General features: G+C 62.7%; 1 protein-coding gene across 1 annotated transcript; it reads left to right on the plus strand.

The window, feature by feature from the left end:
* Positions 1–708: 708 nt before the first annotated feature.
* SHISA8 (shisa family member 8) lies at positions 709–12,964 on the plus strand. The gene is made up of 4 exons (XM_059815927.1): positions 709–1,256; positions 9,111–9,235; positions 9,344–9,484; positions 12,642–12,964. Exons 1-4 carry the CDS (start codon positions 709–711, stop codon positions 12,962–12,964), a joined length of 1,137 nt encoding a protein of 378 aa, XP_059671910.1.
* The last annotated feature ends 247 nt before the right edge of the window (positions 12,965–13,211 follow it).

Here is a 13,211-nt window from a genome sequence, read left to right on the forward strand (position 1 = left end):
GTGAGGGTCTCGCTGCGGGGCTGGGAGGGTTGCTTAGGGGGCAGGCGGGCAGCATGGGGCGGGTGCCACGCGTGCCCGGCCGCCCGCGGAGGCAGCCCGACGGGGAGGGCGGGCGTCCTGCCGCCCGGTGGCGGCGGGGAGCCTGGCAGAGGACTCGGTGAAGGACCTTCTCCGGTTTCCTCGGGAGGCTGTCAGGAGGAGGGGGAGCCGAGCCCCCCGCGCCTCGCTGGCCGCGCCGGCTCCCTCCCCCCGCCCTCCTCCTCCTCCTCCTCCTCCTCCTCCTCCTCCTCCTCCTCCTGCTCCTCCCGCTCTGGTGCGAAGGGCTTTCGCTGCTTTTCCCTGTTTTCCCTTTTCTTTCCTCCCCTCTCTCCTCCGCGGAGCGCGGTGCCGGGAGCCGCGGGCAGAGGCGCGGGGATGGGGCGGCCGCCGGCGCCCAGCCCGCCCGCCCGCTCCCGCCGCCCGCCGCCGCGTCCCCTCCCCGGCCGGCGGGAGACGTCGGCTCTCCCCCGCCGCCCGCCTCGCCTCCTGCGCTGAATTTCTGGGAAGAGGCGGGGAGGAGGTGCGTCCCCTCGCACTTTTTTCCCCCCATTTCTCCCCCCTGCCTTTCTTTGCCTCCCCCGCCCCCCGCCCGTTTCTCCGCTGCGGGGGCTCTTCGGCGGCCATGCGGTCGGTCCCGGGCGAGCGGTTCTAACTCGCCCCCTCGCCCGGATGGCCCCCCGGAGCCGCGGGCGGATGGAGCCGAGCTACGTCGTGGGTATCTGCTGCCTGGTGCTGCTGGAGCCGGGCCGGGTGTGGAGCGGCGAGCCCAGCACCGGGGCGCCCGGTGAGAGCGGGAACGGCAGCCAGGCACCGGCGGCAGAGACCACGGCCCCCGCGCCCACTGGCGCGGCACCACCGGGGGGGGACCGCTGCCGCGGTTACTACGACGTCATGGGGCAGTGGGACCCGCCGTTCAACTGCAACGCCGGCATCTACCAGTACTGCTGCGGGACCTGTGGGTACCGCTTCTGCTGCCAGTTCAAGCCTGGGCGGCTGGACCAGAGCGGCTGCTCCAACTACGACACCCCCAATTGGGTCAACACAGGCCAGCCGCCCACCCGGGTGGACGAGACCCCCGAGGACCCCACTCGCGACAAGACCAACATGATCGTCTACATCATCTGTGGTGTGGTGGCCATCATGGTGCTGGTGGGCATCTTCACCAAGCTTGGCCTGGAGAAGGCACAGGGTCCCCAGACAGAGATGACCATCTCCAGGTAAAGGGGTCCGGTCCGCCTGCCTGTCCTGCTCGATTCCCCCATGGGTGGCAGCCCACATCCCCAGACCCTTGCATAGGGTGGGCCCCGGCTTCACCCTGGGGCTGCCAAGAGGGTGAGGTGATCCCCAAAACCCCCGTCCCAGCATGCTGAGACACCAGAGGGGAAGGCTGGCTGCAGCACCCCAAGCTGTCCGAGCAGGGAGGGCTGCCAGCTAGGACAGGCTCCACGAGAAAGGGTGGTCATACACCTGTCCCCTCTCAAAATGACCTGTTCCATCCCTTGAGGAGGCCTGTCCCCGGCTCAGGAGGGCCATCCCCACCAGCCAGTGGGGTGGGTGACATGTGAGGTATAGGACGTGGCTTCCACCCTCCAAAAACAAAGCTGTGGTTCCCAGTGTCGGGGGAGGCGAGACCTGGTCTGACCATGTGTGGGGTGACTCGGGACCGCAGTCCCCTTGGGCTCGGCCTTGTTGGCGGCGCAGGGGGAGAGGAGGTGGCAAAGACAGCTCCGCCGTGACTGCTGTGCCTCCTCAGTGTGCATGTGCATGTGTATGCACATGCATGTGTGTGCGCGCGGGTGTGCACAGGTGCCTGCTTCTGTGCACCAGGGTGGGACATCACCCTTGCAAGGGGGGACCAGGCTGCAAACTCCCTGGGGCTCAGCCTCCAGCAGAAATTTGGGCAGCCTCCCCCCAGCTCATGCGCCCTGCGGTTCCAGCCCCTGGCTTTTCAGCCCACCCCTGGAGCTGGCAGAGGGAAGGTCAGAGTGTCAGGCTCACTTCAGCATTGGGGAGCCCCTGCACCTTCCTCCGCTCCCATCTGGCTCCCGTGGCCATCAGTGCATGTTCCCTACTGCCTCTTGCATCAATCCTAGCTCCAGATACACGCTTCTCGCCCCGTTTTGGCCCCCTGGCCTGGGGCAGGGAGGGGCAGGGCCAGGCAGGGTGTGGCAGGGCAAGGCAGGACATGCAGGCAAGGCCTGGCAAGGGAGGGCAGGTTCTGGTGGCCCCAGCCCCAGCCATGGATCCGCTGCCTCGCTTTCCCCTCAGTGTCATGTTGTACAGCTCCTCCGCTTAGGTAGGTTTTTCTTCTCCCTCCTTTTTTTTAATTTCTTTCTTTTTAATTTTACCGATCACATTCAATGAGTTTTAACACTTCGGAGCGGCTCCCAGCAGCTCCAGCCTCCCCGGCGCAGCTCTGCCCCTGCGGCTCTGACTCAGAGCAGTCCCTCCTCAGCCTCCCCCCGGCGCACACACGTGTGTGTGCACACACACACACACACACACACATGCAAACAGAGGAGCGGAGCCAGGGCAGGTTTACCAAGATGGTCGTGCTATGGTTGCGCCGTGCATGGGTGCCCTAAATCGAAGGGGGAGGGATGGAGAGGGCACCCAGCAAGGTCTGCAGGGGCAGAGAGAAGGGCTGGGGCCTCAGCCGAATCCAGCACCTCGCTGAGCAGCGGGGTGCATGCTCTACTTCACATCTTCCCAGTGAGGACATCGAGCCTGGCGATAAACCCATTTTTATGCCGTTTTGTTCAGGGATTTTAGCTTTAAAAAAAAAAAGCAGGTCTGGAGGAAATGATTTCACCAGGATGATCAGGGAGCCTCCTTGATTGCACACCCCAGCACAGACACACTCCCTCCTTCCCCTGGGATGCCCGCCTCCCCCTGCCCGCCTGGGGCTTGGGCAGCCACTGGGTGCTGCACCCCAACTCCGGACCCACTGCACCCCATCCCCAGGCCCACCCCACTCCTTGCACCTACCCAGGGGAGCAGAGACTGACCCCCCCTGCTTGGAGGAGGGTTGTATCCAGGTATGGATGGGGGTCACAGGGCCCTCGTGAGCTGTGCAAGGCAGTTTTGGGGGGATCCATGCTGCTTCCCCCCCTTGGCAGGGAGCCTGGCTGGGTGCCAGCGTGAGCCCGCGCCTCCCCCCCTCCGTCGCCTGAAGAAGCGCTGGCACCTTGACAGGATCAATACGGCCTCTGCCAGCCTCCCTGCCTCCTGACTCCCCTTCCACTCGCCTGCCGCCGTGTCTTTTTTTGGTCTCCCCCCCCTCCCCTCCCGGGAAGGAGATACTGCGCTTGGGGAGGGATTGGCCCCCGGGATGCTCGGACCCAGGTCCTTATCCCCTGCCAGCGGGTCTTGCCTTCTCCCATCACCAGCCACCAGCGGGACTGCTGCCACTCACTGGGAGGTGTTTTCTGCAGCTAGCCTCAATTCTGTGCTGCTGGAGCCATGTGTTTTCCCATGTCCCCCCTCCCTCTCACTCGTGCAAGCCTGAACTTCCCTGATGAGTTCAGGAGATCAGTGCCCTTTCTCCCCAAAGCCACAGATCTTTCGGGCACTGGCATACGGACCGGGAGAAGGCGAGTTTTCCTCGCCTGCCTTTGTGGGACAAAATCAGAAGGGCACCTCCTTCACTGCAGAAGTCAGGAGAGGTCTCACCTTCTCTGTGTCCTTCTCCGTAAGCCCCGAGTGGCTCCGGTTCCATGGGGACAGTGACCGGCAAGCCATGGCAGGGCAGGAGCGGTGCATCGGGTACAGAGCCCCAGGCACCAGGCAAGGCACCAGGCCAGCACAGCCTCCCAAGTGCTGGGCTGATGGAGACAGTGCCAGGGGCTGGGTACATGGCATGGGCATCCGAAAAGTGACACTGTTGCCTCCATCCCGCTGTTTGCCTGGTCAGCCCAGGCAATATGTTTCATCTCAGCACCTCCAAGAGAGCGGGGCTATTCCTAGCTACCTTGCCCCCATACCCATGCGCGGCCCAAGGCATGGGCAGTTGCCACCTCGCCTCCCTCCAGGCGTCTCAGGTAGGAGCTTCTCATTTGCTCCTGAGGCACCGCATCGTGGCCTCGGTCCAGCTCCCTGTTGCACGGCCAGCTTGGTTTCCATTCCCATCCCTCCCTCCCATCATAGTTTTTCCGCTCCTGGGGGGTGCTGCCTGCTGCCCTGGGACAGCTCCCGGCTGGTGCTGCTTGCAGGCTTCCCACTTTGGGGGGGGAGGTCAACCACTTCTGCACCTCCAGACATCGTTCATCATGGTCCTGGTCGTGGTCTGAGCCCAGGAAGAGCGACCTGACGCAGAAACCTCACTAGCTCCTCCCAGATGGAGACATCTGAGTCCTCATCCAGCTTGTCCTGAGACCCCCACACATCGGCCACCTCCAACACTACTTGTCCTCCCAGCTTTGGCTGCTAGTCCACCCAGGAGAGCAGGCGCCCAAGCAGCTGCAGCTACCTGGTGTGTCCTCCCCTCCCCATCCGCCTTCCTCCCGCAGGGCCTTATGGCAGCTCCCACAAACCCCTCTCCTTCCTGCTCGGCTCATGCTTGGCACCCGTCCCCGTCACTTGCTCAGCCTGGCCAAACCCCGCATTGAGTCAGGAACACCTGCCCATATTTTTCTTCAGGCCCCGGATCTCCGGGGACGTCGGGTCCTTGGGGGCCGCCGGGATCTGGCTGTACCCATCGCACGAGAGTAGGCACGTGCCCCAGACCTCTCCCCAAAAACTCTTGGGGGGGATTGCAGGTTATGGCTGGGGTGAACATCCCTATGGGAAGAGTTGGGTGTGGAGCAGCCTTCTGGGGGGCAGTGGGGATGCTGGAGAGGGGCAAAACAGCCAGTGGGAGCAGGAGCCCTGGCAGCCACAGTAGCCGAGACCCCGATGCTGGCTTTTCACTTTCTGGGTCCCCCCATGCTATTTGGGGTCCCAAAAACCTGACCCCACTGTGCATCTGACCACGGCGGGTGTTTCTCTGACAACACTTCAGTCCATGGCCGTGCCCGTGGTTGGTGCCCACAGTAGCAGATGGTGGTGAAGACCTAGAAAACATGTTTGCAGGCAGCATGGTGAGTCATCACATGCCGCCCCAGCTCTTCGGGGGGACAAGAGAGGGGACCCAGCTCTGGCAGGAAAGGAGACCCGGACCCCTGTCCCCAGACTGAATGTGATGTCCAGCCAGGAGGGCTCACTCCCATCAGCCAATGTTTTGCCCAAGCTCCGTTATCCCCCTCTGCAACTCCAGTTTTGCAAAGGTGCCTTGCTCCCCCAAGACTTCCTGAGCATCCCTGAGTATCCCAGCCCTGCTGGGCAGGTGTTCCGCAGTGCCCGTGCTGTCGGTTGCACAGATGGGCACCCCCTTCCCCGAGCAGACACACCGTAAGCCATGGGAAATGTTCCCCCCCGGGAGGTGAAGGTGATGCTCTTGCTGGATGCAGAGGCGGCATGGCCGGCCGGGGTGCCAGCCCACCCACAGCTGCGGTGTGCTGTGTGTCTCCTCCACCACTGCGCCTCTGTTCCAAACCTCACTGCCCCACTCAGCCAGCGGCTGCCACCTCTGTGTCCCCTCCAAGGGTTCACTCTAGCTCGGGGCAATGTCACTTCACCTATCACTCTGTCATCTCTCCTCTCCTCTGACGGCTGCGCTCCTGTCTCCTCCCATCCTTCCCTGTCCCCCTGCCCAGGACTTGCAGCCGCTGTCCTGTTGGGCTTGCCAGGTGTGGGGCTTGAGCCTCCCAAAAGCAGGTCAGCCTCTGGGCTGGGGTGCTCTGCCAGGCCCTGGGTCCCACTCCCACACAGGCACCTCCACTTCATGCACCTGCGGCTCCCCTGACGATGGCTCGGGAGCACCAAGGGCTGCATGCCAACTCCTGCTGTGGAGCTGTCTTGGCCTCCTTTATCACTGCTCCTGGATCTGCCTCTTTGCTTGGTCTCAGGGCTCACGCCAGGCTGGTTTGGGGGACCTTGGTTGCACCCATTGGCACAACCAGGCTTGCTGCGGAGGTGGCCGCATGCCTGCACAGGCCAGGCTGTGCTCAGGCAAGCTGGGTGGCAAGCGACCTTCACACATGGGCTCATGCGCTCAGCATCCATGGCCATGGTGGTGGATGGAGGCCTCAGTGGTGCTGCTCGTTAGTGTTTTGTTGCAGACATACAGCGCAGGTTTAAAGCCACATCTGCCCTGTGTTCCCCACCTCCATCTGCATCCTGGAGCTGTCTTAGTGCCATTGTGTGACCTACAGAGATGTGGCCTAACCTTCCCCAAGCCTCCCAACCATGGGACCAGGCTGGGGTTCATAAAAACCCCCAAAACATGTACGGTGAGACAGCAGTTCCTCAGCACTGTGTCACCCTCCAGTTCCACTTTCCCTGCACCGCACCTCCTGGGGATGGGGATGGGGTGGGGGTGCAGCCCCCGGGGGCCCTGCTGACAGCCCTGGCTGGTGGCACGGCTCATGGTGCAGGTTAGGGGTGTAAGTCCGGGTGTTGCCGGTACTGAGGGCTCTCACCTTAGCAAAATAGCTTGCTAAGAGCTGCTTGTGACATTATTGTTAATTGTCATCGTCCGCATACCCCGGGCTGTTGGCGCGGAGGGCAGGCTTATGAGAAAGAGCACTGATGGATTTATCTGGAGAGGAAGTCACAGATAGAGGATTGCTCAAGCTTCATAAATAGACCCAAGGGAAAAAAAAAAAAAAAATAGGTCAAATCGCATTGAACTTCCTGGTGAAACAAGGCTGTTTGAGTGCTGGGCCCTGGGGACAGGCGAGAGCAGGCACTGGCCAGTGGGGAGGGGGCCGGTGAGCAGTGCGCCCTGGGGAAGGTGGGAGCTGATGGGGCGGCAGGTCCCCAGGTTGACAGCCCACGGCCTTGGGGGACCTGCCTCCCCTCTGCCCTGCCTGGGCACAGCCAGCCGCCCACCCAGGCTTGTGCCCAGGACTTCTCTGGGTGCAGCACCTGTGGCCAAAGGAGCCTGGTTGGGCCCAGAGCTGGGGTCAGTTGGCTGCAGGAGGGCTCCTGGGGAGGTGCAGGGTTTGAATAGCTGCAGGATGGAGGTGCCACAGCCTCCCCGGGCAGCCTGCTCCAGCGTTTGACCACCCTCGCAAGAAAAAAGGTTGTTTCTTCTGTTTAAACAGAATTTCCTGTGTTTTGGTTTGTGCCCATCACCTCTTGTCAGCCTAGCACTGTCCACGTTACACCCTCCCTTCAGATACTCACATACATTGGCAAGATCCCCCCGAGCCTTCTCTTCTCCAGGCTGAACAGTGCCAACGCTCCCAGCCTCTTCTCATAGGAGAGATGCTCCAGTCCCTTCATCATCTTTGTGGCCCTTTACTGGACTCTCCAGTATGTCCATGTCTCTCCTGTATTGAGGAGCCCAGAGCTGGAGCCAGCACCCCAGGTGGGGCCTCACCAGTGCCAAGCAGAGGGGAAGGTTCACCTCCCTCAGACCTGCTGGCAATGCTCTGCATAATGCAGCCTAGGAGACCATTTGCTGCCTTTGCCCCAAGGACACATTGCTGGCTTATGGTCAACTTGGTGTCCACCAGGATCCCCAGGCCCTTTTCCGCCAAACTGCCTTACAGTTGGTTAGCCCCCAGTATATACTGGTGCCAGGGGTTGTTCCTCCCTCATTTCAAGTTGTTCAGCTCCGTGAGTGTCCTGTTGGCCTATTGGGAGATTAAGTGACCCCAGGGGGGGTTGTTAGCCAGCGTTCCCCAAGAATGATGTGAAATGAACCAAAAGGGCAAGTGACCCTCCTTTGTAGCTTTGCTCTTGTCATTGCCCTGTGATGTTGACTGGATCCAAACTGGGAGGGAAAATGTGCCAGGAACTGCCCTCGGGCTCCCCCTGAGCATCCGCACCCCTAGGCATAACCCATTGCTTTCCCCATTGCTCTTGCTGCCTTCCCTGGCAATTCCCCGCATTGGGTTCACTGGGCTTTTGAGTGCTCTGGAGCCATGAACTGACACATCCACCAAGTCAGGATTATTCCCCCCTTCCTCTCCAATTTGCGTTTATGCACATTGAGTTTAATCTGCTGTTTTGTCATCCAGCCACTTACTAACCATAAGCTCCTGCCGCAGCTCCCGGTGTGCATCTATGAGCAAGCCAGAGCCTTCAAGGTGTGAGGTGTGCTGACAGTGAGCCAGGGATTAGTGAGCCAAAAAAAGCCCTCAGTGGATGCTCCATGCCCTTGCAGTTACATAGGGCCGGTCTCTGCAGGGGGAATGGCAGGTCTCCTCATCGCAAAGTCCCATGCCAGCGGGAGCATCCCATGCTGCCCCAGGACTTGCTGCCAAAGGCCGCAACACTGTGTGGGCATGCTCCACTCTGGCATTGCCAGTATGCCCTGCTCCGGCACCGCCGGTGTGCCCCGCTCCAGCATTGCTGGTGTGCCTTGCTCCAGCACCGCCAGTGCCCCGTGGTGGGACTGCAGCATCTCCATCCATGAATGTTAAATGAAATAGGGCTTTATCTTATGTAATGGTGTTTAATGTTTAATGCTGTTACTTACAAAGAGGGCATTACGCACAGACAGCACATGCGCCGGAGGCCGCCGCTAATTCATCCTCCTTCCCAAAGAGGTGCAAGCGGCCTCTCTAATGCCTTCCTCGGGGTCTTCTCTGCTTTGAAGGGACTCAAGTGGAGGTGTTGCCTCCTCTCCCCCCCTCCACCAGGCTCTCGCTCCAGGGGAGCATCCCCGAGGTGTTGCTCCAGCCGCCATCAGTTCAGGTTCCTCTGGCTCGGTTTGTCATACCCTTGCAGCTCGCTCCGAGCCATGCATCTCCCTCGCTGCCCTCACCCCCTGACGCTGCCGGCCCCAGGAGGGCTCAGCCCCAGCCAGAACCCAATTGAGTGTTGGGGGGGCTCGCCAGCTCCCGTGCAAAAGCTGGCTTGGGAGTCTGGGTGCGCTCTTTGCTCCCAGCGGCCATTTCCTAGTCCCAAGGCTGCCTGGCTCTGCTCCAAAGACAGGGAGGTTGGGACGTTCGGGGCTGGGACACGTTGGTGGGACCGGGGGAGCGGAGTATTGCCCTAACGGCCCTTCGCCCCCTCCGCAGGACGCTGACAGACCTGCTGAAGCAGCCGGGCCATGTCCCCTCCGAGCACATGGACGGCCTTATGGAGGGTGTGCAGGTCCCGCTGGGTGAGGGGCTGGCCCGGGGCCCCCCCGGGAACGGTACAGGTAAGCTGCTGGCATGGTGGGGAAAAACAAGCTCCCTTGGGTGAACAAAGGCAGCGGGAGGGCGCTGCCCGCGGCTGAGCCCCCGCCTGCCTGCCTCTGCCCCCCCAGGCAAGCCGCCCTTGAACAACGCGGTGGCCGTTGCCCCCCCGCTGGGGCGGCCCCACGGCCACGGCAAGCGCCTGCCGCTGGCCAGCAGCCCGGCCCCGCCGGCCCCCGCCTACGCCGCCTACGCCACCCTCAAGGCTGGAGGTGAGTGCCGCTGCCCCCCGGGCCGGGAGGGCGGCCGGGGCGGGATGTGCCCCCTGGAGCCCGCAGGCGGGCGGGGGGGGACGGGGGGCGCGCAGAGGGGCGTGGGCAGGACAAGCACCCCGGGCCCCCCGGGCCCCAGGGCGGCTGCTCGTGGCAGAGGCTCTGCAGCTCCCTCACCGCCCCACCGACCTGCTGCACCCCCCAGCCAACCAGAGCTCAGGGTCCCAGTGAATACACTCCACTCCCCCGCCAGTCAGAGCTGAGGGTCCCCATGAATACACTCCACTCCCCAGCCAACCAGAGCTCAGGGTCCCAGTGAACACACTCCACTCCCCAGCCAATCAGAGCTCAGGGTCCCCATGAATACACTCCACTCCCCAGCCAACCAGAGCTCAGCGTCCCCATGAATACACTCCACTCCCCAGCCAACCAGAGCTCAGGGTCCCAATGAATCCACTCCACTCCCCAGCCAATCAGAGCTCAGGGTCCCCATGAATCTACCACACTCCCCAGCCAATCAGAGCTCAGGGTCCCCATGAACCCACTGCCCTGCCCAGCCAACCAGAGCTCAGGGTCCCCATGAATACACTCCACTCCCCAGCCAACCAGAGCTCAGGGTCCCAATGAATCCACTCCACTCCCCAGCCAACCAGAGCTCAGGGTCCCAGTGAATACACTCCACTCCCCCGCCAATCAGAGCTCAGGGTCCCCATGAACCCACTGCCCTGCCCAGCCAATCAGAGCTCAGGGTCCCAGTGAATACACTCCACTCCCCCGCCAATCAGAGCTCAGGGTCCCCATGAACCCACTGCCCTGCCCAGCCAATCAGAGCTCAGGGTCCCAGTGAATACACTCCACTCCCCCGCCAATCAGAGCTCAGGGTCCCCGTGAACCCACTGCACTCCCCAGCCAATCAGAGCTCAGGGTCCCCATGAATCCACTCCACTCCCCAGCCAATCAGAGCTCAGGGTCCCCATGAATCCACTCCACTCCCCAGCCAATCAGAGCTCAGGGTCCCCATGAATCCACTCCACTCCCCAGCCAATCAGAGCTCAGGGTCCCAGTGAATACACTCCACTCCCCAGCCAATCAGAGCTCAGGGTCCCAGTGAATACACTCCACTCCCCCGCCAATCAGAGCTCAGGGTCCCCGTGAACCCACTGCCCTGCCCAGCCAACCAGAGCTCAGGGTCCCCATGAATACACTCCACTCCCCAGCCAACCAGAGCTCAGGGTCCCAATGAATCCACTCCACTCCCCAGCCAATCAGAGCTCAGGGTCCCCATGAATCTACCACACTCCCCAGCCAATCAGAGCTCAGGTCCCCATGAATCCCCTGCACCCCCCAGCCAACCAGAGCTCAGGGTCCCCATGAACCCACTGCCCTGCCCAGCCAACCAGAGCTCAGGGTCCCCATGAATCCACTGCACTCCCCGGCCAATCAGAGCTCAGGGTCCCCATGAATACACTCCACTCCCCAGCCAATCAGAGCTCAGGTCCCCATGAATCCCCTGCACCCCCCAGCCAACCAGAGCTCAGGGTCCCCATGAATCCACTGCACTCCCCGGCCAATCAGAGCTCAGGGTCCCCATGAATACACTCCACTCCCCAGCCAACCAGAGCTCAGGGTCCCCATGAATCCACTCCACTCCCCAGCCAATCAGAGCTCAGGGTCCCAGTGAATACACTCCACTCCCCAGCCAATCAGAGCTCAGGGTCCCCATGAATACACTCCACTCCCCGGCCAATCAGAGCTCAGGGTCCCCATGAATCTACCACACTCCCCAGCCAATCAGAGCTCAGGTCCCCATGAATCCCTTGCACCCCCCAGCCAACCAGAGCTCAGGGTCCCCATGAACCCACTGCCCTGCCCAGCCAACCAGAGCTCAGGGTCCCCATGAATACACTGCACTCCCCGGCCAATCAGAGCTCAGGGTCCCCATGAATCCCCTGCACTCCCCAGCCAATCAGAGCTCAGGGTCCCAATGAATACACTCCACTCCCCAGCCAATCAGAGCTGAGGGTCCCCATGAATCCACTGCACTCCCCAGCCAACCAGAGCTCAGGGTCCCAGTGAATACACTCCACTCCCCAGCCAATCAGAGCTCAGGGTCCCCATGAACCCACTGCCCTGCCCAGCCAACCAGAGCTCAGGGTCCCCATGAACCCACTGCCCTGCCCAGCCAACCAGAGCTCAGGGTCCCCATGAATACACTCCACTCCCCAGCCAACCAGAGCTCAGGGTCCCCATGAATCCACCGCACTCCCCAGCCAATCAGAGCTCAGGGTCCCCATGAATCCCCTGCACCCCCCAGCCAATCAGAGCTCAGGGTCCCAGTGAATCCACTGCACTCCCCAGCCAATCAGAGCTCAGGGTCCCCATGAATACACTCCACTCCCCAGCCAATCAGAGCTCAGGGTCCCCATGAATCCACTGCACTCCCCAGCCAATCAGAGCTCAGGGTCCCAATGAATACACTCCACTCCCCAGCCAACCAGAGCTCAGGGTCCCCATGAACCCACTGCCCTGCCCAGCCAACCAGAGCTCAGGGTCCCCATGAATACACTCCACTCCCCAGCCAACCAGAGCTCAGGGTCCCCATGAATCCACCGCACTCCCCAGCCAATCAGAGCTCAGGGTCCCCATGAATCCCCTGCACCCCCCAGCCAATCAGAGCTCAGGGTCCCAGTGAATCCACTGCACTCCCCAGCCAATCAGAGCTCAGGGTCCCCATGAATACACTCCACTCCCCAGCCAATCAGAGCTCAGGGTCCCCATGAATCCACTGCACTCCCCAGCCAATCAGAGCTCAGGGTCCCAATGAATACACTCCACTCCCCAGCCAACCAGAGCTCAGGGTCCCCATGAATCCCCTGCCCTGCCCAGCCAACCAGAGCTCAGGGTCCCCATGAATCCCCTGCCCTGCCCAGCCAATCAGAGCTCAGGGTCCCCATGAATCCACCGCACTCCCCAGCCAATCAGAGCTCAGGGTCCCCCGTGGACCCTACAGCACTCCCCAGCCCACCCATGGCCAAGACCCCCCCCACTCCCCAGCCAGTCAGCACCCGGGATCCCTCCCGCACAGCCTCCCCCTCCCCCCCATGCCGGCAGAAGGGGGTGTCCCTGTGGGGGTGACGCCGCACCCCCGTCCCCACAGGGAGCGCCCCCGAGGACTTCTACAGGCGATTTGGGGGGCCGGAAGCGCCCCCTGCCGGCGCGCTGCCCTTCTCGCCCACCGAGGCCCCAGCGCTGCCCGAGGGCTGCCCCCCGCCCGCGGCCAAAGCCAAGGGCCCCAAGCTGCCGGGGGGCCTGGCCTTCCCGGGGGGCTGGGAGGGGGGGCCCCCCCGCGGCCCCCACCGGCCTGGCCTGGCCGCCCTGCGCCCTGAGGGGCCGCCCGAGGCCTTCAGCCCCCCCACCCCGCTGTACGGCCAGCCCCCCCGGCACCTCGCCACCAACAGCAAGACCGAGGTCACCGTCTGACGGGCCGGGCCGGCGCCATCGGGGACCTGGGCTGGGGCTGCCCCCTTGCCCGAGCATCGCCGATGGCCTCCCCTGAAGGCGGCCTGCCGGAGCAGAGCATCGTAGGTCCTACGTAAACCACGAGGACGGCTGGCCATGGCGGGACACGCACCATCCTTCCTCTCCTGGGGATGGGGGCTGCCGGCCCGCACATCACCATGGCGGAGGCACCATGGGCCAGGCCGTCCTGCTCATCCAGGCAACAAGT

This window comes from Gavia stellata, chromosome 4 (assembly GCF_030936135.1).
Source record: "Gavia stellata isolate bGavSte3 chromosome 4, bGavSte3.hap2, whole genome shotgun sequence".
NCBI lineage: Eukaryota > Metazoa > Chordata > Aves > Gaviiformes > Gaviidae > Gavia > Gavia stellata.